Source organism: Amphiprion ocellaris, chromosome 1, assembly GCF_022539595.1.
Source record: "Amphiprion ocellaris isolate individual 3 ecotype Okinawa chromosome 1, ASM2253959v1, whole genome shotgun sequence".
Lineage (NCBI taxonomy): Eukaryota > Metazoa > Chordata > Actinopteri > Pomacentridae > Amphiprion > Amphiprion ocellaris.
Window position 1 is genome coordinate 38,292,124 of NC_072766.1, and position 25,667 is coordinate 38,317,790.

At 39.2% G+C, this 25,667-nt stretch overlaps 1 protein-coding gene across 13 annotated transcripts in view; it reads left to right on the forward strand.

The window, feature by feature from the left end:
• Window positions 1-25,667, forward strand: part of nav2a (neuron navigator 2a) — a 299,433-nt gene that overhangs the window by 180,389 nt on the left and 93,377 nt on the right. For all 13 annotated transcript variants that reach the window (XM_055004563.1, XM_035946341.2, XM_055004401.1 and 10 more), the window contains exons 2-3: window positions 7,488-7,605; window positions 12,801-12,853. In XM_055004563.1, the coding sequence (XP_054860538.1) occupies window positions 7,488-7,605; window positions 12,801-12,853 (171 nt within the window). The remainder of the gene's footprint in view (window positions 1-7,487; window positions 7,606-12,800; window positions 12,854-25,667) is intronic.

Genomic DNA, 25,667 nt, shown 5'->3' on the forward strand with positions numbered 1-25,667 from the left:
GCTGGTGAATTGGCGAAGGACGGATGGTTGTTTACAGAGTCTCGATTAAATGTCAGGCTGAGCAATCTGTGTGTGGGTGCAGCGTACCGCTCTATAGCACAGCATCCAAATGTTTGTCCTAATAGAGTCCACGCAAAATATAAATGATAAATAAAACGATTTGTGAAAATTGCACTTTATAAATGAAACAAGAACGCACAAAACCTCATGTAACCATTAAGATACAAGGAGCTGATTTCACAAATAAAAAGATAAATACAACAACAACAGAAAGAGAACAAATGAAACAGTGAATATGATGTTACAAACCTTCATTTGTGCATCTATTTGTGTGCAGAGCAGCAGCTGTAGCCCATCATTGTCCTGCAGATAACAACAACTGTGGTTTACTTCTTGGTAGTAATCCACTGTGTAAACACAACATATTGATTTTTGCAAAGAAGGTGCTTCTGTGAAACAATATATACTCTTTAGCAGGCTGTAATTAGATGTGGTTGGCTCATAATGCAAATACTATAGTCAGTATTGTGCCAATGCAGCCGAATGCCATTTTCACAGCTTGACCAATCCATGCATTGGCTTAGTTTTTGTCTACATTGCAATATTTTCAGTAAAAGTAATTTTTGTTGCCTTCAACTCTAACATGATTCACTCTCTTTCAGTTGCCATAGTTTAAAGTATAGATGGACACGACACCTTAGGGTGTAGGGTCCGCATCGATTCACCACAAGATTGTAAGTGAAGCTTTGAACGTCCCATATTGTGCCTCTTTTCAGCAACATGATCACAATCTCACATGTCCCCACAGTGCTTTTTTTAGTTTATCAGCTCACGATGCAGGAAAGATGGTTAATTTCACCATAACTGTATAACCTTCTGGTTTTAGCTTTGTTCTAAATGGGCTGTTTTGCTGTGACAACCAGTTAGCTGCTGTTCCCACCAACTTCAGGAAGAAAACAGTGTCTGCAGCCATAATTTGAGGACTGGCAGAATCAATGTCTATACATATTACCAGGTATTATTTTAAACTTTTCTTTTAAAAGTTTATAACAGCCATCAAACCACATGGGACATTTAAGCTGACAAAGTTGTGTGTTGCAAGGGCTACAGTGGTCCAAGATGAAGTTGAAAGTCCTTAAGTCCATAATAAGAACAATAGAAAAGTGTATAACTGTCCAAATACCTTCATACTGCACTGTTAATGGTTACGATTAAAACCAAGAAGGATGAAACCTGGGCTGAGGTTTTGTTCACTGTGGTGTCCTATTCCACAGCAGGCTGTCAATAGGCCTCGACAGATCACATATGATGGCTTCCATAACTCCCTGACGATGAGTCAGAGTCGTATTGCTTACTGTGCTGACGGGAATGTCCCTGACCCCAGCACCAATTTACAGATCTTAAAAAAGACCCCCGATCCCTGCTGGGACTACTGGGAGTTTCTGGAAATGGAGGGATTTTCCCTCTTTGAAAACGTGTCTGTGCGTCTGCACATCAGACTGTCATGACTCTCCGACTGTCACAGTGCTGACTTGTGGATGTGAGTGTAGCACGGACTGGAGGCTGAGATAAGTCTGTAATATGTGGAGGAATAATATGTTGTGATGTTAACAGAAACATTTTAATGATGTTAGAATATGCCAGGATAGTGTCATTCTGTAAATATACGTACGCTACCATTCAAAAGTTTGGGGTCACTTATTTCCTTAAAGCATTTGTTTCAGTGAAAATAACATTAAATGAATCATAAATCCAGTGTAGACATTGTTAATGTGGTAAATGACTATTCTAGCTGGAAACAGCTGATTTTTAATGGAATATCTCCATAGGGGTACAGAGGAACATTTCCAGCAACCATCACTCCTGTGTTCTAATGCTACATTGTGTTAGCTAATGGTGTTGAAAGGCTCATTGATGATTAGAAAACCCTTGTGCAGTTATGTTAGCACATGAATAAAAGTGGGAGTTTTCATGGAAAACATGAAATTGTCTGAGTGAGCCCAGACATTAGTGTATATAGAGCTGAATCTTTATGTTTTAGTTTGTCTTTCTGGACTTTCATGACTATTTAGTGGGATTTGATGGGAGAACAATGTTTTAAGCGTTGGATTGGATCATATTTATTCAGAAGACACCCAGATAAACAAGTATATATCCTTCCAAAACTTGGTACAAATCCAAAACATAAGATTTATCCTTTTTTTAAGTAGATTGTGTTAAAAAATAGGAACTTGTTTGTGTGCAAAAGCCCATTTTTATTGAGGAAAACCAGTCAGACTTGAAGTCACAGCAACAGTGCAGCCCAGAATTTAGCCAAATAAAATACAATCCCAAATTAGCATTGGTTTCTTATGTAAAAGAGGACATATCTGATCACAGAGGTAAAGAAAGAATCTGACCAATAATTCAATGCCAAACTTTTAATATTTTACAGATTTTGAAACAGACTCATTTCATTAAATGTAAAACAAACGTGGTGATGTTCAACCCAAAAATTAAACCTACTTCTATTTTAATTTCAGTGGACTGTCCTGTGGTGTAATAACACCAACCACTTATCCCACATTTCACCCTCTTATCCATTCAGTGATTACATTTCCTATTTAGTATGCAGAGTGGTTATCTTTGATGCAGAGACTGAGCTGGAGTCTGTAATGTCTCTTTCCTTTCTAATAGATACTGAATCAATATGGAGTCAATACTCCTCCTCACTAACCAAGCAGTTTATTAAAATGTCTCTCAGATCAGATGTCTGCTTCTCATCACTTCCTACTTCTCCTTCTTTTCTTCAAGCAGCTTCCAGATCACAGAAGCTACAATAAATGTGCGGTTGAAGCCACATGATTCACGTTATTGCATTCTCTCTTTATGTTCTTTTTTCTCTTTCTCAAGGCTTCAGTTATTAACATGGTCTTTGATTTACATGTATCTGACTGAAGTTGACTCTTTAATGTGGCCTGTGGCGGGATGGACCTTGGTGCTAGTTGTGTGTCACTGGGAATAGTTTCAGTATTTATGCTCACTCTAATTAATTCCTTATGTTGACACCGCATATCTTGTTGGCATGTAATAATAATTACCCCTTTAAATAAATCAAATATCAACGCTGATTGACTAATCGCAGGACATCAGCTGATGTTTAGGCCACTAGAAGGCAGAAGAAGCCTTTTTAGGTTGTTGCAGGTATTTCGTTCAATTACACTCTTGTTTTTTTTTTTAGATCTCTGTTTTGCTCTCCACCAACTCCTGCACCTTTGTACCTCAAGACCAGTTCATACTTTATGAAGCCTGATGTTCAATTCATCATCCGAAATCTGCAGGGTCTGCAGATCCCATGTGGATATCTTGGTGAAGCCCAAAATGTGTGTGCCTCCATGACAAATAGTGCCTTAAACAAGTTAGAACGCTTTCTAAATTCTCCAGAAATCCCGTCCTATGTCCAAACACTGTGCTTGGCAGACTGCTGAGTTTATCACATTGACTCAGTGCTACATTCTAATCCGAGCCGTACTGTTATGTGCTGTAAAAATCACATTTCTGAAAGTTGCCCATATCAGATTTTCTGTGTTCAATACGAGGGGCCATGTGACCATTTGTAGGAGACCAACACCTAGCTTTTGTAGGTTGAATAGAACCGCTCTCGGCTTTCAAAGTTTGCATAGGTGAAGAGATGCTCCACCTATCCTCACCAGATAGTTAAACTAAACTATATATAAGAGACGAACATTTTCACTCTGCTGTCACCCATTGGTTTGTGGACTCCTCAAGTTGGAATTTGGATATCACCATTCTGATTTTTTGAAAAAGGATGTGATGAGTGAAGGGTGGATCTGACTCAACCACACTATCCATACCCATACTATAATGACTTGACAAACAGGATAGCCATGCACTAAAGCATACCCTGCCTTATCATCTATTTTACTTTAAATGGGGCCATAATTTATAACATTTACACCATGCCATATTGAAGCAGACTTGAAACTAGCGATTGAGACCATAAACTCATTAGGAGAATGTTTACTGAGTTAACAAATAGAGAAGGAAATCTGGTAATTTTCTCATTGAAAATGCTTCTATAGCATCCAACTTCATTTTACAGAATTGCCCCCTGCTGGCTGTTAGAGAGAATGCAGGTTTAAGGCATGTCTGCATTGGCTTCACTGTCAGACTGTCTTTCTGTGGTGTTAGACGGTGAAGAATTAATTTCTCAAGCTTTTTGCCTAAAATTGCTATTGCTTCAAACAATTTAGTTGACGGAGAGGAGATTGTACAACCAAAACAAATACGGCGAGATGCTAAAAAGCTCAGTAGAGCTCCATAGCAGGTGATGATTGTGAGAGTATTCATAGATTACATAATAATTTGACTTACTATAATATAGCAGATGTTGATTTGTGTGTTTTCTTAAAATTCTTGTGGTCATTATAGAATTTTTTCAGTGCTGAAATGAACCAAACCTCTATGTTTTCCCTCATAAAAATGTAGAATACCTGAGATGTCTCATTTAAAGTCTGACCTGCCTGAGTGTTAGACATCAGAGACATGAGGAGTGTTTTGAAAAGTTACCCATTCCAGACTTGAAAGCAACTAGTTGTGATTTGCTCACTTTTCTTTCCTCTCACAACCTGCCTTTGCCTCCTGCTCGCCCTCAGGACATCTGACCCCTCTGTGGTTTCCAGCTCTGTGAATGACAGCTACCCATTTCACCTCGTTTTTAATTACTCTCCAACCCTTCAATTTACCTGCCCGAAACTACTTCAAAGAAAGCCTCCACGCTCGCACAAAAGCTCCTGAAGATTGCACTTCCTTTTCCCCACGACCAGCTGAAAGCCTGAATTGAAAGGATCGAGTCTAATCCGGCTGCTTAAAGGCTTTTTTTTAGTTCAATGTGTCACTCAAGAGTCTTTTTAAAAACCGTGCGTTTGTGTTTGGGAATGCAGCCTGTGGGATTTTAAGACATCGCTCCGAGCTTTCTTTGTGTTTAATGTGTGGTCGTGCACTCTCGTAAACCTCGTGCGTGGCAGCTTGTGCGTGGTGATGAGTGTGCGGATGTTGGTGTGCGTCTTTGAAGTGCTCACACCTGTCGTAAGCCTTCATGAGAGCGGTGATTCAGCCGTCGAGCAGCGTGGCAGAACAGCTCCGGGTCTGTTTACAGTGCAAACACAAAGAAACAAGGGTCACCGCCGTGTCACACACCTCACTCTGCATGTTGCGTGTCCATTTTTGTGCATCAGCTCGGATTTAAGAATGATGCAGGATGAATAGAGGCACTTGAGTTAAGAAACAACTGATATTTGAGTTTCCACTTGTACATTGAGGAGGTTTAATGGATCAGATTACTGGAAGAAATCAGGTTGCATCAGAAATTGATACAGAGTTTTAAAGAATGTTTAATGAAGTTTTTAGTGTGAAATCCATGTTAATATTTTGCACGTCGTTGATTTCTTCTATTAGGTGTATTTTAAGCGAGTTGATATATTTTCACTTAACAGTGAAAACGTTCTATAATTCAGCAACATGTAGTTGTAGGGAAAATATATTTATGCTAACAGAGGCTCCTTTGTATTTTAATGGTTCTTAGATGACCTTATTTTAAATACAAGATTGCACCATCTTGACTGTAGTGTAGTTTTGTGGTACTTTAACTTTACTTGAGTATTTCCGTTTTTCTGCTTCTTTATGGTTTTATTCTGCCACGTTTGAGAGTCAAATGTTGTGTTTTTTACTCCACTAAATTTACTTTACTTTGAAGATGTAGTTTAATGATACATTGTCTAGTAATGTAGTACTGTAGATGAATTTTACTGATCTCTCGGGGGAATTCACAAGCTAATCAGCAGTTGGGCTGCAACTATTGATTGTTTTCATTGTCAATTAGGCTGTTGATTGTTTTCTCAAATGATCAATCACTTGTTTGCTCAATACAATGCCAGAAAATGGTAAAACATGTCAATCAAATGTCTGTTTTTTCCCTAACCCAAAGATGTTCAGTTTTCTGTCATAGAGGAGGAAAGAAACCACAAAATATTCCCATTTAGGAAGGTAGAATCAGAGAAATTAGACTTTTTTTCTTGAAAAACACCTATGCAAACCTGTTAATATATTATCAAATAGTTTAATTTAGTTTAAAATAGTTCAAAAATCATTTATTCAATGACAAATAATTGATTCATCGGTTAATTGTTGCAGCTCTACTGAACAAATAAACCATATAAAGCAGTGAAACTGTCTTTACCAGTGCATCAATATTTACAATCCAGAAGAATATAGATTATTTTCAAACAGGGCACTCTGCAAAACTAGTATTTTTGCACTTTAACTGTATTTTGATGCAAATACTTTACCATTTTTTTCAAGTAAAAATTTAAATGCACAACTTTTCTTTGTAAAAATAAAAAAACTATTCCTACAGCATGTCATTGCAGTATTAATACTCTTACCTGCATACAAGATGTTAATACTTCTTCCACATCTGCACACGTGTCTACAGATAGGCTACACATAATAAGAATTAAAACTTAGTGGTAGCATGTGGACATTGCCAAGAAATCTGCTTTCTAGGGGAGAAATCTACCTGTGGAAGTCAGGTTTATCTAACTCTGAACCCCGATTTCTCGTTTACATGAAGAACTCAGATCACTGCAGACAGCTAACAGTAGCCTCATTACTGAAACACACTGATCGCCTCTTTCCTGTCATCTTTTTAACAAACTGACCTGCCAGATTTTGAGTTTGTGTGCGAACGAGACGTAGAGGGAGAGGTGTCTTTATTTAGACAAGCTGCCACACATATTTCCGATCCCTTTTAGGGGGAAAAAGCTGCTCTGAAGTTGCACTTGTCAAACAGAGTCTTTGCAGTTTACAGACAGGCCTAACAATGCTGCAAATCAAGACAGATGCACGAGGTATCAATTTCTCAGAAATAACTCCTTCTTTATCAGGAATAATGTGCCGTGTGCTCCTTTTTTTTTAATCTCTTCAGAAATAGAAAACTCACTTCTCTTGATGTGAGAGAGGAGAGCAAAAGAGAAAGAGTTTGGCGACTAATTATGAAGGAAGCTATTCAGATTATTCAGATGCTTGCTCTGGCGCCCTCCCCTCCTCCCCCCAGGCAGTGAAGGGTCTTTTCTGTCCCCAGAGAGTGATGTCAGCATGGCCCATTGAAAACAGCCGCCGTGTGCTCCGAGATGAATGCCCCGGCTGAGCACAATGGCCCCAATTTGAATACCACGCGGATATATGCCAGATCGGAGCCCCAACAAAAGAAGGAGTGCTACTCTGCTCCCATTCAACCATGCTGTTATTTTATTAGAGTCGTAAACTCGCTCCAACCATTTACACCTTTTGTAGTTTTCAAGTATTTATGGAGTTTGAAACACGTGGACGAGCCGATGGGGTTGACCCTTGTTTTGGACTGGATTTTTTTTTGTTTTTGTTGGCTCACAACTGAACGCCGCGGTTTGTGTTTTTGTGTCTGACTGCAGATTTACACGGACTGGGCCAACCACTACCTTGCCAAGTCAGGACACAAGCGTCTGATCAAGGACCTGCAAACAGACGTCACGGATGGAGTGCTGCTGGCTGAGATCATACAGGTCGTAGGTAAGCAAACACACGTTTTGATTCCAAAATCGGCTAAAAAGAACCCGGTTTTGATGCGAGACACGCCATTAGTTTTAACGATACGGCTGAACTTTGCCAAGCAGACTGTCATCAACAACTTTTATTTAGCCAATAATAGAAGATGAAACCATTTTAGGCTGTTATCTGATGTAATGTTGAGTCATGCAAGTGAAGGGATTTCTTCTGTAAGATGCTGATAGGAACAAAACAGTATTGTAAATCAAAACCTTTAAGGGATCTAGTGTCTGACAAGGTACAGAATTCTGAAGGACATAATATCTTCCATATTATTATGAAATATATGGAAGAGCACAAAGTGAGGAACAGAAATAAAGAAGGGTTTAATTGCACTACACTCTAAGAAGTTCTATATTGACTTCATAACAACAACAAATTGCACCCAACAATTTGCATCAATGTTTTTGAGTTACAGCAACTTCTAATGAAATTAAGTTCAAACTATACTGAGTGAGAGAAATCAGCTTCTCCACTTCAAAGGTATTATAAATTACCACTCACTTAAAGATCGGTAGTGTAAATGCAAGTTTTCAGTTGGTTATTTGTAATTAATATGGTTATTTCATGTTATTTAAAGGGAATTTTTAAGTATAATGTACTTAATTATCATAATTATGAACACAAGTTCTAAAGTTGGCAAACTGAAAAAAATTACTTATTTTAGTGACAAGTAGGCAGAGGAGGGAGCTTGAAATCTTGACAGCTTAAATTGCACATAATATTAAGTTGATGCCACATTTTTACACCAACCCAACTCTTCAAAATAATGTTTGCAATTTAAAGAGTTTGTTTCAATCATTAAACTGGATTTTTTTATCTTGCCACCATGCATTTAATTAATTGATGGGAATAGATCCCCTAAATGACTTTACAGTGTCTAACTTTACTATTTCAACTATAATCACTGTTACTGATGTAGCCATAGTAGGAACTAATGAAACTAGTCTCTAGAGTTGCCTTGTATAGATCCAGTGATGTTTTTAGAAGTCTTATGATCCTCAAAATAGCTGAACAGTTTATAATTACTCGACAGTGGTTCACATGACAACATTTCTATGAACGTGTGTTGTTGCTGCTGCTCTGTGTTTTCGAGCGTCTCCCTCCTCTGCATCATCATCATCATCATCCGTCTTGTCATCTCGTCTGTCGTTTCGTCTGCCTCCAGACTGAACCAGGCAGACACCAGCTGACCGGTGACTCAGCGTGTCACCAACTCTCTCTGACCCACTTTTTTTTTTTTAACTTCCCAGTTTATGAGGAGCGTCACTGTTCTCATACTGTATAACCTTTTTTTGTCTTTGTACTTGGAGCAGGCCCAAGGGCATTCTAGGCTATTTTTACCACTGTTTGTGAAATTCATTCACGATTGTTGGTGCCCTTTTTTGAGCTGAGGGGTGTAGCTTCTTCAAGTACAGCAACATTTAATCCTGGACAGCTGAGAAAAGGACTGTAGAGTAAATGAGCTTGTTGTGCTGGGATACAGTTGGACTTTACTGGAAATATATTAGCATCAAGCTGACCAGAAAGTTTAATCTGGATCTGAATGATATTGATTTAAAAATCCGATGTTTTGTTATCCAGGATCAGGTAATCCATTTTGCTTTTCTGTCAGTTTTTTAAATCAACATTCAGTTTGATCACCCTGATTCAAATCCAAACGTTTCAACATCACCGGTGCTATAAATGGGACTATGTACAATATCACACTGTGGACTAGCAGCTGTGTAAAGAACAACAAAACAGCTAACAAACTGAGGGTTTATGAAGAGAAAGAAAACAAAACAGAAATAACGTGCACTTTCTCTTCCATTATTAGCTTCTTTTAAACAGTCAGACCTCCTTTCAACCTCAACAAACACAAACAAGCAAATGTGCATTTTTCACAAATAAATTGTGAATATTTAGAGCATGTTTCTCAGAAAAAGGCATTCAGAGCTCTTCGTTTGTGGAGAGACCAGCTGTTTGAAGCTCTGCCATTTGGAGACGCATTCATTAACTGTAATTAATGTACAGTGATGCCACTTCATCACTGTAATGGTTAAAGACACCAAGAGCAGAAATGGAATAAATGTATATATACTGAATAATTCAATGTTATGTCATTTGATCATTTTAAAAGTTGTATCATATTTTGTTGCTGAAATCCAACCTGAATCCCACCTTCTGCCAGGATTGGGAAAAAACAGAGGTATTCACTCTTACTAAACAACTCTGAACAACACATTCTGAAGGTGTGATCAGATCAATATTGTGATTAAAACCAGTTTCAGAACCATTTTATTCTTTCAAACAGCCCATTTTCAAGCTTTGAGCCAGTCTTATAGACAAAATCTGATCAGATTACTGACCAACAAAGGAACTTAACTCAAACTTGTGTTGGTCTGATTTGATTTTTGAAACCTACACTGACTTATTTTTATTGTTTTATTTAATATACTCACTACTGTGATGTTTCAGTAGGTGCTGGAGAAAGACTGAAAATGCCATAAAGATTGTGTTTATTCTTTACCATGGAACTATATTGAACCAGATGGTCTTGCTAGCTTGTGTTTGGTTAATCTGTGTCATTTTATACTTCTTTAGTCATGAACCTGATGCTTTAATATCCATCAGAAAGTTCCTCCCCTTGAGAGAACATTGTTGGTTCCACACTTCTCTTAAATGGTTTTTGCATTCTTGAAATTTCACCCGTGCTCCTGAAAAAGCAGATCAAGCCCACGTAGAAAATGTGCCCCAAGGCCAACAGCTGACTGCTGCTCTGCTCTCAAATTAAATCAGCTTCAACCAGATCCGTCCATTCACCTGTTCAGCTCGGCCTCTCTGCCTGCTGCCTCCCATCCTCTGGGAAAAACCTCACGGCACACAATCGCTGGTGAAACCGGAGCAGCTCGCTTGTGTCGGAGCAGCCTCAGCAGGTCAAACCGAGCGGATGTGGCACCTGTTTAGCAACTTACACTCAAGGTCAGGAGTTCAGAAAAAGGAACTGCTGCAGATTGAGGTTATAACCAAGTTTTTATGTACAGCCTTAAGGATAATCTGTCTGAATTTCAATTCTGCGGCTTTGTGCTCAGTTTTCAGTCTGACTGCAGGGTTGAAGCTGTTAATTCATGCTCTTAGTGTGCACAAGGAAACCAGACAAAATATATTTGTTTATTGGTTTTCACTGTATTTTTAGTTCTAAATGTGCATCTTGAAATCACAGAGTGGCCGTCTCCTGTGGGTGTTGGTGTCTGCAGAGTGTAATTTTTTCAGGAAGCGCACAAACCGTAGTCAGCAGTAGTAGTAGTGTTAAATCATTGATAAATGTCTTCACACTTCATTTGTGTTTAGTCTATTTTTGAATTTGGTTTTTTTTTCCTTATGAAAACTATAAGGGATAGAAAAGATAAAAGCCAACATCCATATACATCGTCTTTATCGCTGGCCTCATGCAGAGGATTCCCAACACCAGGTTTTCCTCCATTTATCTAACTGGTTAGTTTTATCTTTTTACTCATTATTTAAAAATCTCTATAAAGTATTACATTTAGATAAACTGGAACATTAACCCTCTGAATCCCAAGCAGTTTCTGGGTGTTTTTCGCTCACTTTGGACTCATTTTTCACTGCAATATGAAGTCCTGCACCTCTATAAAAACAGTACATCCGTGACTAGAAGTAAAGAAAACTATAGCATAATACACTTATGATGCTATAAATTAAAAAAAATAATTTAAAAAATAAAAATTTATTTTCTTTATTTACAAAAAAGCCTGTTTGAGTAGAATTTTTTATGCTGATTTAAAGAAAAATAACATAGAAAGAGTCAAAAAATGCTTTCTGATGTGATATCAATGTCAATATTTGTTAATTAATTATTAAAAATGTTGTAATTATCGCTTCTATAAATAAAATTCTACCTAAACACAGGCTATAGTAGATGTTAGCTAGGTGATTGTGTACAAAGAAGCCTCTAGTGTCCATTCAGTTAATGCAGCTGTCAGTCCAAAAATTAGCACAAAACATTTAAAAAAACAACAATAAAACACAGAATCAACATCTATAGCATTTTGTTGATTCTGTGTTACCGGTCCTGATAAAGATATTTTACATTTCTAATCTGTCTCCGTAATTATGTCCGATGCTGTCTGCGGAAACACAGCCTGCAGTTCAGTCAAAAAGTCCATGGATTTTTGTCATGTGACTTTTGATCACAGCTGAGTCACTAAAAGTTTCCCAGTCGTATTGAGTAGTTTAGAAATGTTGGATTTTTACGGAATTAGGTTACTACAAATGTTCTATTTTTGGCAAATTTTTAAAGGAGATGTGCAGAATAAAATGTAATTTTAAGCTTAGAGTTGGTTGTGTTCCGATAGACTGGATGTTGAAGTTGAAAATCCAACAGTTCTTTCTTTGTGTTTTTTTTTCGTTTGTTTTTTTTTACAGTTTCTGGCTTTGATAAATTGTAGAATTTTGGCTTTTTAAAAAAAAAAAAAAAAAAAAAGATAAACTGCTTTTCAAACCTGTCGATGTGTGAAAATCACTATTTGGTTGAACTACTTACAATACATGGACATATATGACCAAAACCCACATAAGTGTGCTATAAAGGGTCACAATCTCAAGTATTTTAGAGCTGTTGATCTAAAGCCTGGTCAGTAAAACTGTCTGTAGTCAGTAGTATAAGGAAGCTGAAAAGAACAGATTGAAATACCCTCCATTAATTCCCCTCAGTATTTTCTCGCGGTGTAGCTGGTGCAGCATGTGGTCCTGAGGTGGAGCTGCGCCGTGGGCCCCAGCGAGCCTCCTGACGCAGGAGTCCATGCTGTTGGCACAGTTGTCAGCTGTGATCTGACGGTCGTGTCTCAGCTGCTGTGGGTTGGGCCTCTAATGGACACACACATGCCTCCTTTGGAAAAAAAAAAAAAAAGCAGCACGACACTCCTGGCCGGGCCCCCAGCGGCCCCGTTCCCATTTGCTGTGACCAGATAGTGTTTCATGTCTCAGCGGGTGGGGACAGGAGTGGGGGGGTGTCACAGTCAACGGCATGAACACCTCTGCTCTCCTCACTCAGTCTGGGACACAGTCTGGGATCTCCACTGGAATAAAACAGAGGATTACATGAACCGATCACAGTTTTCATTATCTCTTCTTTTGTCTGTCTGCTTCCTCTTCAGCCAACGAGAAGATTGACGACATCAACGGCTGTCCCAAGAGCCGTTCTCAGATGGTGAGTAAAGTTTGTTTTTTGTGGAACATGGTGAAAGTTACCTGCGTTTGTGTGAAGTGACGCACGGCTTTGATGTCCCATCCCACTGATTGCAAAAGTCGCTGGTAAATAATTGTAGAAAGGGAACAGTCGTCCATTTATTTTTACTTTTGTGGTCGTGCGGGCGGCCGTCTGTAAAACCTCTGGCTCTGACTTCTGGCTGTTGGCGCTCAGTTGAAAGCATCACAGGCTTTGGTTTTTGTGGCCACATCTTATTACACTTGCAAAGAAGACAACATTCCTCCCATCCTCCGGAGGAAAGAGCAGACGGGAAACACTGATGACAAAGACAATGTTTCCAGCCAGTTATGTTTTTTTTGTCTTCGGTGACATTTAGCAGCTACGTGAACGGGGTTTCCTTTCCTCTTTTACACTGCTGGTGGCATTTCCAGCATTTTCAGTTTTTTGTTCTCTGTGGGAATCGAGCCGAGCATCCCGAGGCAGCGCTGAATGTGATGGGTCATAAATTGGGCCAGTGTGCCAGCTGAGTGGGCTATTTTTGGCCATCAGCCAGACTAACGAAGCCTCTCAGAGCAGCAGAGAACGAGAGAGACTTACACACTCCATATTTAACAACTGAGAAGGAGGTGAAAACACAGCTGATCCCTGGACTGTCATTGCAAACGCACATACCCACATTGGGCCCAGATTACTGTGTGGGCGTCACACTGATTCCTATAGTGCTGCATGTTCATGTTTTGGTGGTGGTCTGTTTTCTGTTTCTGATTTAATTACATCTTGGTAAGATGCAGAAAATTCTCCACAGCCTCACAGTATATCAGCCAGGATCTAATGTGAATTCATCATCACTGAAAACATAGAGAAGAAGCCTGAACCTTGCAGCAAATTCAGCTCAAGGCTGCGTGACTTCACTGAGCCTGACATTAGTCATCAGTAAACTTTGTGTTTTCCTCTCCAGCTGTGAGTGTGTTCTGTGAAAGAGGTTAATTACAGGTTCTTGATGAAGAGATATGAATAATAATCAGGGATGACTGTATATGTCTTTAGGGAAGTGAGCGTGTTTAGCTTCTTTGCCTGATGATAAGCAAACAGTTATGAATGCCTGATGCACATAAAAAGTGATGTCAGACTGTTTATTCTCCTTAAGCAAAAGTAGTTAATGCCTGATGATATCTGTTTGACTCAAACTTTGTTACAATTTCCTGGAAGCTAATAACCAGTAAGACAGTAGATGGCACAGTTTTTATTTTCAGTTATCATCGCAAAGGCATCTCATTTTATAGTGAGAATAATCCTGTAAAATCACATTACTGTTACTAGTAAACTAAACCTAAGATAAACTATCCATTCATCTGTTAGAAGCTGTGTGGGAACATGCGAACTATAACAGCAAAAATTCAACTATTTCTCCTAATTATTTGTCATTTTATTGCCAAGTCAGTCCCTGTCAGGTTGCTGCAGTAATATGATGGAATTTTTATGTGATCTGCTACCATACCAAGAGTTGAGGCGATAATGGTAATCTGCCCTGATTTAAAGTAGGAGATCTTCATGGGAGTGGAAAACTGAGTTAAATGCAAAGTTAGTCGGATAAAGGCCAATTCACGATTTATGTGTCTGCATGTTCACAAATTTTCTCAAAGATGCATGTGATGTAAATTTCGTCATCTCCGAGGGTATTTACGGACCAATCAGGAAACTTCCATGTGCATTCTAGAATAGCTAGAGAGCAATACAAACGCTTGCTATGAGAAGAAACAAGAAAATTCTCCATCATTCACATCTTTATAAGTCATTGTACAATAAGTTGAAGCAGTCGCTGCTGGACTTTGGAGTTGCTTTGATTTGTGTATGCTTTCAGTCGAAACACAGTGGGAAGCTTTAAATTCTCCAGATATCCTGTGCTATGTCCACACTCTGTGCACCTCAGGAATAATCAGTGCTGCAGTCCAGTCTGTAACTTGTTGTGAACTCATATAAAAAGTCCAAAGTGTCAGGTAACCTGTCAGAAACAACCACAGGATCCCTGTGTGTTTGTCTGTGATTTTAGGAGCCATGTGACCATCTCTGTATTCGACAGACACGTACCCTATTTATATTTTAAAGCCACTGATAAATGTTCCACCTCTGCAGGGATGTAAGTGCCTGCATGACGGAAATTTCATCATCTCCCCAAGTCTGAGAGAGTCTGCAGACAATTTCAAGGACCTTGGTGTGAAGCCCAAAATTTGTGTCCATGTGGTGACTACACTTTGCAGTAATATGCAAGGAATACATAGATTTGACCAACATATGGAGCAGAGTCCTCCAAGTGGACTCCAGCAGACTGGAAAAGTTGTATATTAGCAGCAACTATGCATCTTCTGTGTCCACAACAGTCTGTGTGCACGTCCATAAAGAAGTATAATCAAGACTCTAGTGGAACTGTGTGCATATTTGCTTTCAAAGTCGGCATCGATCTGTGCACAGAGATGCCGAAACCTTGAACTGGCCCTGACCTGCTACTCTTGTTTTGTTGTTTCAGGCCCAATGATGTACATGTACAGTATTGCTGTTTACAGATATACAACTGTAAACAAGCCTTTAACATAACCAGAAAACAGCTGTTAGTTGTTGTTAACTGTAACAAATTGGTTGACTGGATCTTTTCCCTGAAGTGCTGTGGAATTTTATAAACCAACAAACCTTAATCAATTTGCTTTCAATTAGATTGCAAACACTGAAACATTTAGTTTTTATATCTTCCATTTTTGTAAAAATTTCTCCTTTGTAGACCTCTATTTAAACAGAGATTTGCACAAACTTACACTTGAAAATGGCTCACATCCCACTGCACTTCCTGCCCCACTCACTATCAATTAGGCCTTCCCCATTAGCTCTGATTATACCCCCCAGTCACCGGTAATTGAGCGTCTTGCTCTTTTTGGTTGCAGCGGTCTTGACGTCTCTCTGTGGTTTCGTTATCAGCATCCTGTGTCGGCTCTCTCACGTCCAACCTCTGTTTCCTCTGCAAACGCAGCAGCTGGATTTCAAAGACAACAAGATTGCAGGTTCCATCTGAGACAAATCAAGTGGCTCCAAAGATATAGTATGAATCTGACTGTGTGTTTTATAGTGTGCACCCATGCAGCATGAATTGTTTATTGGATAGCAGCTGTCAAATATCGTCTTTGATTTAGCTGGATACGCTCAGATGTTGCAGTGAGTGTGTGTTTGTGTGTGTGTGTGAGTATTATTGAATCTCTGTGTATTATCTCTGTAGGTTTGTCAGCTTTAAAGCTAAATCTGAGGCACTGAAGCAGCGCTAAGGGCAGGTGCAGCCGCAGTCATTATGCAAATGTCTGCTTTGTGTGTTGTAGTACTGTCAAAACAAACACGTATATACACACACACATACACACACATGCAGGTCCTGAGAGTTTTTTTGGCAGCTGGTTTAGAGGAGTGTGAGAGCCACTTTTGCTGCACTTGATTTCATTGCTTTCAAACTCCCAAAGCTTCCAAAGCTGCTGCCAATTACCACCACTTAACTTAACCTCAGCCTCTGAGCGAATAAACATGGAAATAAGCTCCGTCAGTGGAATAAACTGCAGCACTCTCACCTCACACTCACGCTAGCTGATTAGCATATCCAGGCCGAAGTGAGCGTCTGTTTTTACAACTGTCACATCCTCGTTAAACGGACCCCCATCGGCGGGTCGTTCCTGTGCCACCCACTCAGCCTCTCTGAGTCTGTGTGTCTGTGTGGGTTTAGTGTTGATTTGACACCGAGCTGCTGAAACCACACAGGAGATGCACAAACAAACATACATGGGGCGTCTCGTCCACACGAGCTCCATGTTAAAGCAGCAGATTCTGCATTTAACTGGATTTTACCTGCCAAGAAATGATAAATCAACCAAAATGTAACAGGAAACATTTCATTCAGTGCTTTGAAAATCTTTTTATGTTTTACTTAAAGGATTTTCTCAAGTTGGATAGAATCTAACTAGATACAATCCACTTCAAAATCTTACTTTTACAATTTCTTTACTTCTATTTCTTTTTTTTAAAAAAAATATCTTGTTGTTATTATACGGCTTTAAGGAGCAGTTTCATTGCGTTTTACTACATATACTATATGTGAGCATGAAATCTCGAAACTTGAAAGAGTTTTTTGACTAAAGCCTGACTGATACTGGATTTTTCAGGCCTGTATTGATCTTTGGGAGTGAAAATTCTGATGCTGACATTGTTTATTCATATTTTAGAATTGAAATGGACAGGGAAAGGTTGGGGTCATTGCTTATTAACTTTCCAGCAATGTATTTCACAAAATACTTGACCATGAAGACGAAGCTTGACTTTGCACCACCATCTGTTCAGTGGTGATGAAATACTCTGCTACATGTGCTGCAGACAGTGTTTAGAATGTTAAACCATGGTTGGAGTTGCTCAGCTAGACAAAACAATGTGACAATGCTGTGTTTAAATTATCACAACCTCTTTTTTATATATTACATTGTGTAAAAGAATATTCATATTGCCGTGTATTTGTCAACATATATGTCAATACCGATACAGGGGGTCCTCCACTTAAGTTGGAGTTCCGTTCCTACAGCGTGACATAAGGCGATTTTCGCCGTAAGTTGGAAGTCACATTACGTGCATTGCATCAATCAGTTCTTCGGAAAAGTCATGAATATCGTACGAGGCGTACAACCGACAAATGTAAACAAAGCCGTCTTCCTCTTACAGTGCCGCGTGATGAAATATTCATCCGTTCCACTTGCCAACTAATCAATTCAGTGTCCACCCATATTTACATTATATATTTTTTTTAAAAATCACAGGAAATGCTTTAATTCTTTAGACTAAACTTCTCTACAGGCTACAGAGGAAGATACCGAGATTGAAGGACTTTCAGTTTATATAGTTGAAATGGTTTCTACCTTTGTTTTATCCCATTTGGGAGCTTATTAAGTTATCATCTACAGCCCTAATAAGCTACTTGCTAGACTGTTTTGTTCTCTACAATCTATTGTTACTGAAGAGAGAGGCGGAGTTAAGGAGTTGGACCGACAAAGTAGAAACCAGTAAGACCAGGTGTACAATGAGCTTAATGAAACTCATGCTGGAGGAAACTTCATCAGCCTTTGAGGAATGTTAAATGAGGATCTATTTCTTCTACCTCTGTGTGTTTGTGCAGTAAACTTGTTGGACAATAGAGCCTTCAGGTGCAGTATCGCTTGTTTTCATACAATAGAAATGCATTCAATGCTTTAACTGAGTGTACACAGAGTGTATTTTTTGTTTTACTGTGTCAGAAATCCACACAGATTCCCACCAGTGGGTCGATGGTTGCTTTTTTGACAGACGTGTTTTTGTAGAAGTTGAAGCCAAACACAGGTGAGCTGGAAAAGACCCAACAGATGCTTTATTAATGCTTCCACAGGCCGGTCGGTGTTTAATCAAAGGGAGCGGTTGCTTTGCTATGTGTGATTGAGAGAGAAATCCCCGACCATGTCATCCGGTCGGAAACTCACTCAATCACATGATGCAGTAAAAAGAACTGAGCAATCGCAGCTGCTGTTGCTAGGCAACCAAACAAACCCAAACCCCCGATCTTTAATTCAAATGGCACGAAAACCTTCGTTCACCCTGAAGGTTGTTTTTCGTCCACATGAAGGCTGCTGACCAACGGACACATCGACAGCAGTGGACAAAATAATAGAAATTCAACACTAAATAATGCAGCCTTATACAGCTGCCCTGCAACCAAAGCTCCCTCTGTGTTAGGTTGTTTTATTGAGAACTGGTCCTATAATGCACAAAATGACGTTCTTTTTTATTTTGTCCACCCTTAATTATAACAATAATTACATTTACTTCTTTATCACCTTTCAAAACTAGAGTATCAAAGTGCTGTATTAAAGAAAAGCAACTGTAAAACATTTAAAATGGCACCAATCACACTGAAACAAGGACATTCTATAATATTATACACATGCCAAACATACATACACTGTGCTCACTTCTTGCATAAGGAAATCATGTGTTGCATTAACAATTAGCCCGTTCATTGGAGAAATGACTCAACAGTTTTCATGAGAATTTCTTCCAGGAACCTTAAACTTGGAAAAATGTGACCTTTGAAAACTAAAACTAAATTTCAAATGTATTCTGAAAAATCAAAGAGAACCCAAATGTGCTTTTAAAGCAACAAATTACAGCCACTTTGGCTCAATTATTCTGTTTAAACTTCGCCGGGGAGATGTTGATGCAGCCAGAGGAAATTCTAGTTTTTATTTGTGAAAGTAGACGTCAGCCCGAGGACACAAAACATTACAGTTAATTTTATGAGGAGATAGCAATAGAAAACATCTTTGAATACGATTAACTAAAGCAGAAGATTTGAACACAACCTGTTTACAGATGTGAATACAAAAATGGCAAAAACAGAACGCTGCTTGATTTGTGTGCATTATACCTGCTGGTGCGTCATTTTTCGTCAATAAGCAGCAAAAACCAACATGTCACTGACGTGTCGAAGCCTCTGCATACATTTTTTCTGTCAGGATAGAGAGAATTATTTAGGTAGATGTCAAAGTTCTGCAAGTGGGCTGGTAGCTGTGATCTGTGAAACCTCCTGAGAGGGTGAAAGTATGTGTGGGCGAACGCTAACGCTGGTAACCACACACTTGTACAGATACAGACACACACATGCTGACACAACATGTTGTTATGAGCAAAGATTCCACAAGACCCAACGGATAGAGAGTCAAATGACAAACAGCTTTCGGCATCGAAGCTCATGTGGTCACATTAGAGTCAGATAAATCAGAGTTGCAACATGCCGGGGCCAATATTAGGTTGTTGTGAAATGTTAGATATCAACTGCTGGTGTTGTTCATAACAGTGTGGAGGAGCTTCATCCCAGATCAGACAAGAAAAGGAGGATTTATTTGTTCAATAATGTATTTAGAAATGATTTAACCCTCTGAAACCAGAGCTTTTTCTGGGCATTTTTTGTTAATGTGTTTTTACTCACTGTAGGCTCATTTTTCACAAGTCCTGCACATCTATGGAAACAGCACAACTATTGCTAGCAGTAGAGAGAATTCAAAAAATGTATTTTGTGCAGTACAGCAAAGTTCTAATATCCTGAATCATAAAAATCCAAAAAACCTGGAAGAAATATGTAAATCATGTGTTTATAATTATGGAAAAAGGAAATGGCAACTCTTTGTATTTTACTACGTAGGTTTTTCATTTGTTTTTAAACTAGTTTCCTATCTGTTGTGTGTAAACAGCCTGCAGTTCATTCGAGTTCAGTTGAAAAGTCCCTGATTTTTCATCACTTGACTTTAAGTCACAGCTGACTCACTGATGGCTTCACGGTTCTGCTGTGGATCGCAGAATTTTTGGTCTTTTACATCATTTAGCTAATGTAAATGGTTTATTTTTGGTAATTTTTAAATATGATGTAGAGTGAACTGATTTTGTTAAAAAATCACAAGTTTAAGCTCAGATTTAGATTTAAGATTTTCCCACTGAGTGTCATATCACAGTAGAATAGTTTAAGGACCACTGAAAAGTTGAAAATTCAATATTTTTTTTTCAATTTTTTTAGGTTGTGGCTCTGATAAAGGATATTAAAAAGTATCATTTTGATGATTTTGTTAAAGATAACATCCCTTTTTAAACCCACTGGTGGATTTTGGGGTTCAATGGATTCATCTGTTGAAAAATAATTACTGTTACTGCAACTTGGGAATTATATTTGTAGATTTACTCAGAATTTTGATCAGTAACAGAAATACTGTTGTCATCAAATTGAAAGATAACACTTGGAAACACAAGTGCATTACTAAAATGGAGTCAAACAGGCTAAAGATACATGTAATATAACAATCAGACAGGCAGTACTTAAATCCTCAGGTTGGCCAAACATATATCTGGAAGAGGGAAAGTAAAATTCCCACCCAAAATTTCTGACGTAAAGTTCAGCTTCAGCTTTGACCTTCCATACTTGGCAGTGCAGTACTAAATTGTGTTATGTCAGTGTGGATGAAGGCAAAGCTTTACATCAATCAGGTTATTTTTGCAGATCTTCTCTTGGTGGGCTTCACAGACCTACAGTCAGTCTAGATTACGTCAAGACTTTACTTCCCTTTATTCCTTTTCAGAGGACCAAAATAAGGTTCAGTTTAAAACACTAAATACCGACATGAAAATTTGGCTTTGATTTAAAAATATCAGCCTAAGTATCAGTCTTCAGAGGCTCCTATCAGTGAAATCCTGCTTTCGACACGGAGAGCTCCTGCTCACAAACGCTCCCTCCCTCCCTCTAGCTGCCTCCCTCCCTCCCTCTTTCTGTCTCACACACACAACAACAGCAGCAGTGTTTGTTCAGAGGGCTGCTGGCTGACCGGCCCTGAGCTGCTGCTGCTGCTGCTGCTGCTGCTGCTGCTGCTGCTGCTGCTGCTGCTGCTGCTGCTGCTGCTGTTGCTGCTGCTGCTGCTGTTGTTGCAGAGCAGGAGGTGACAGTGGCCTGGATGGACTGAGGTGTGATGCCAGACAGGCAGAGCAGGAGCTGATCACACTTTCAGGCAGGTAGGAGCTTCACTGTAGAGCTGCAGTGCTGGCTGTGGAGATTTGTCTGTTTTTAGAGGCATTTTGTTCATATGGTCCATATATTCCTGTTAATGTGGTGACTTTGTGTGGGTGTCATGTACAGTTTTGCTTTTGCTTCTATCTTATCTTGGGAGATGTCAAGAAAACTGGCAGATGATTGAAATTAATGAAGTCTAAATGTGGAAGTTATTCCTTTTTTAGAGCAAAACTTTGAATTTGTTAGCTCCTGTTGTTGCTACAGTTAAGTTTGTCTGGTTATTTACAGCACAAACATATGATAAACAGCATGATATGAAGTAAAGAGCCTACAGCTAATGATGGTTTAGTCATTTCCTTTATAAAAAGTAGGGATGTCGAAACTACATGATCACTGGCTTAAACTTCTACACAACTAGAACATCCTGCAAAACACTGATTTGTTGCAAACTCTTGGATTCTACTGAACATCTTTGACAGATCAGTGATTTGTAATGATTAAGGAATACTTACTGACGTTTTTCCAGGAAATTCTGGTTCTAATACAATTAAACCTCACTAAAGTGGACTGAGTAGAATGTCAGATTGTCACTGAATGATGTTCCTGTTCTGAGTTCTTGTCCCCACGGCTTTTAAATAGCGAGAGCTTTCAGTATTTTTACCCCCCTGAGAGGCGTGGCTGGGGCACATCTCAGCAGGACGGACCTGGCATTTATGATGGGGTATCTCATTCAAGCTTATTTTCTGAAGGCTTGATGCTATTTAAGCTGCAGCTATTACAGGGAATTCGGGGCAGCAGGAGAGCGGTTGAGTCACCAAAGGGAAGTTTGGGGCCCGATGTATTAAAGAAAGACTCTGGGGTTAGAGGGGTGTGTCCTGCAGGTTTATTTTTAGGGGTCTGTGGCATTCGGAGAGGGACATAGTCTGCATTCCTTCTGTTGTGAAGTTTTCTGCTGTATCACCTCCAAACGCCAACATATGTCGGGGCCGCTAACAGCTGTTTCTCGGGGCAGAGGTGACGGACATGACAGCAGGGGCAGCGCAGCAGTTTCAGCTCAATCAGTGACCTGAAGTCAGTCGGCGTCTTCAGACCCTAACAAGACTCAGACAGGTTGGATTTTAAACTAGGCGTAGATTTAGTGTAGCAGCAGCAAGTATGTAAATACAATGACAAATATTCTGATAGAGGATGGACTTAACAGTTGCTTTAGTTCTTAAGGATTGGTTGTCAGCAGTAACATATTCAAGAGAATTCAAAAACTTCATTGTCATAAACAAAGCGAAATAAATTTTTATTTTGCTGATCCTCTTCAACCAAATGACCTCAGTGTATAAAAACTAAAGCAATTACTAAACAAGAAAAGCACTCAGAGAGCGCAGTACTCCACTAAGGCTGCTCAGTCGTATCATTTCCTACAGCTGAAATTTTGAAAAAAGTCATGACAGAAATCACAGCACCATAGAACATGGCCATTTAATATTGCTATGCCCACAAACAAAATGACCTTGAGCTGAGCACAGGCATGTGTTATGCTTGTGTACGTTATGTACGAATACCGAATCCCTTGACCTAAATATGTAGTGGGTGGCTGGAATTGATGGGACTCGGAAACACCCCCACAATTTAATCAATTGTTCCTTGTATCATTTCCAATGGATAAGTCCCAATAAGTCCGCAGTGGTGGATTTGTAGTAGGATCGCTATCATGTGATCGTCAGCAGGCAGCTGATATAGTGTTCACTTGTTGTCATGGTTACAGTGACGCCATGCCTCTATCTGGCAATGATACAGAAATCTTTAACAAATCTGTGGATCCAGACTACAAACTGCATCACTGCCAAAATCTAATCACTTGGTTCTTGTGTCATTTCTGACCTTCCCTGAAAATTTCATCCAAATCCATTGATCTGTTTTTGAGTAATGTTGCTAACAAACGGACAGACAGATAAGCAGACAAACCAACTCGGATCATCACATAACTCTGCTGAGGCTCCGCCTCCTTGGCCAAGTAATAAATACGCAGACTTTAACTGACACTCACTGTAGTTATGAAGTGTACTGTCCATTGGTAAACCAGGTTTGGTTGAAGTAACTATTGCAGTGATAAAGTGAATTACAGTAGTATGAATTTATTAGTTATTATGATGATGTTGGATATAGTAAGTTACTGTCGGGACAATAATAGGCATGGATGATATTTATGTGATAAATTATGTAAGAAGTCAATTTTCTGGCTACGGAAGTCAGTAGTGGCAGTAAAGTTGTGAATGTAATTATATATGATCATGTCATTAATTATTACGTAGCTATGCCAGTAATTCTATCATGGTAATAGGTGCATCTTATAGAAATGTATTGGCAAAAACTGACTTCAATCTTGCAGTAAGTCTAACTGATTAACCCTTAGAGGCCAATGGACACACTTTGGGTCCAAATTTACTTCCCTTCTTCTTGGTTAAATTGTGTTCAAGTGTTTTTTTGCAGCGAGGTGAAGCACATATGAAGTAAAACTGCACAGCTTTACCTTTCTACTGATACTAGTTGCTTGTCTATGTGACAAAGTGAGAAATAAAATATCTGGATTTTGCATCAAATTTAATACAAATTACAACCTGTATGCAGCTGTTTTTCTGTCTCTTAGATTTACTACTGTTTATGCAACACAGTCATTGTATAGATATGAACATATATATGTAAGCATGTATGTGTCAATATCATACTGTAATTATGCTTACTGCATATTTCTGCAGTAATGTCATTCTGAAGACAGATCACATTTCTGAATAGTGATATTTTTACTAATTTCTTCAACCATTTTCGCACTTCTGCATCTTGATTAAATATAAATTCATTACCAAGGCCTGCTGCATATCAAAATAAATAGAACCTGCCCTTTTCTATGATGCTAGATGCTTTTCTGTGTTAAAAAGTAATGTGTGTTTGAATTGACACCAAATTTCTGCAACGTCTCCCAACAAAGAGCTGACATTACGTTCAACTTGGTACGAAAAATATACATGAAGTGATGGATTTGCTTTGCATTGCAATGACTCAAAAGGGAGGAAAGGCAAACATTTACCTTTGCAAGTAGGCTACTGTACGTGAAGAGATCAACGAATAAAATATTTACATTTATTTCCATTCTGCGCAAAGCACAGTTTCTAAAGTCATATAGTATCCCATTCAGATTACTACTATACAATAAATGTAGCAGTGGTTCTATCTACAGATAAAGGAGTAGCAGCAGTGGATGTAATATCAATAGAGGAGGCTACTTTGCTTCAGTTAATCTGGATTTACTGTTTTATTAGCACACTGAATTTGCCTCAGGTATGTGCAGCCAGTAGACGTCGACATATTTTAATAGAAGCAGATGTAAATGAGTTTTTACTTTAGCTTCTCACCTCACAGCCGGAAACTTCCCGACTGGAGAATCACGGTGGGAGTTGTAGGTCAAGCTATATTTAGTTGGTGCATATTAAGTGTAATCATGTCATTAATCTTAAGTGAACAGGACCCTCCTGCTTGCAGAAGCGTTTCTAGAGATGCACTTCATATGTATTTTGACGCCACTGCTCTGTGATTCCTCTGCTGTGAGGTTATATTTGAGCTGCTGTACTTTCAAAAAGGGGGTTTGTTATAAGTGAATTAGTCTCAGTGTGTTATAAATCTGCTCTGCCGTGTAATGAATGTCATTCTAAGAAGATTTAGCACCTCTTTAACCTTTGTGCATGGTGCATAATGTCCATTTTACAGACAATTCTTCAGTTAATTGCTTTGCTGAAAGGACCGCTTCTGCAGATTTGGTACAGTGTGACTCTATATGTAACTCAGGAGAGCTGCACTGTGCCATATTGATATCATTCGTGCAGGATCCTGCGTGTTTGCTCGTCGGCGACAGCAGCACTTTTATCACACCGTCACCCATCTGACGTGACTCTGCTTGATGACTTGTTTTATGTGGTTTACTTTATGACTACGTGCGCCAGCCGGCAGATTTCTATGTATAATGGGTCACATGGTCTCCAAACAAAGCCTGTCTGCCTATCAAATCCTCTCGCAGGCCAGTGACAGCTCAGCAGTCTGCTCAGGTTGCCAGGGCTGCTGTCATAGCAACTGAGAGTCGCTATAGATGGTTGGCCTCCCCGTAGCTCCACTGATGAACGTGTGCTCGCTTTGAATGGTGTTTTGGGTGTGTTACCATGTGGCCAGATTACTTCC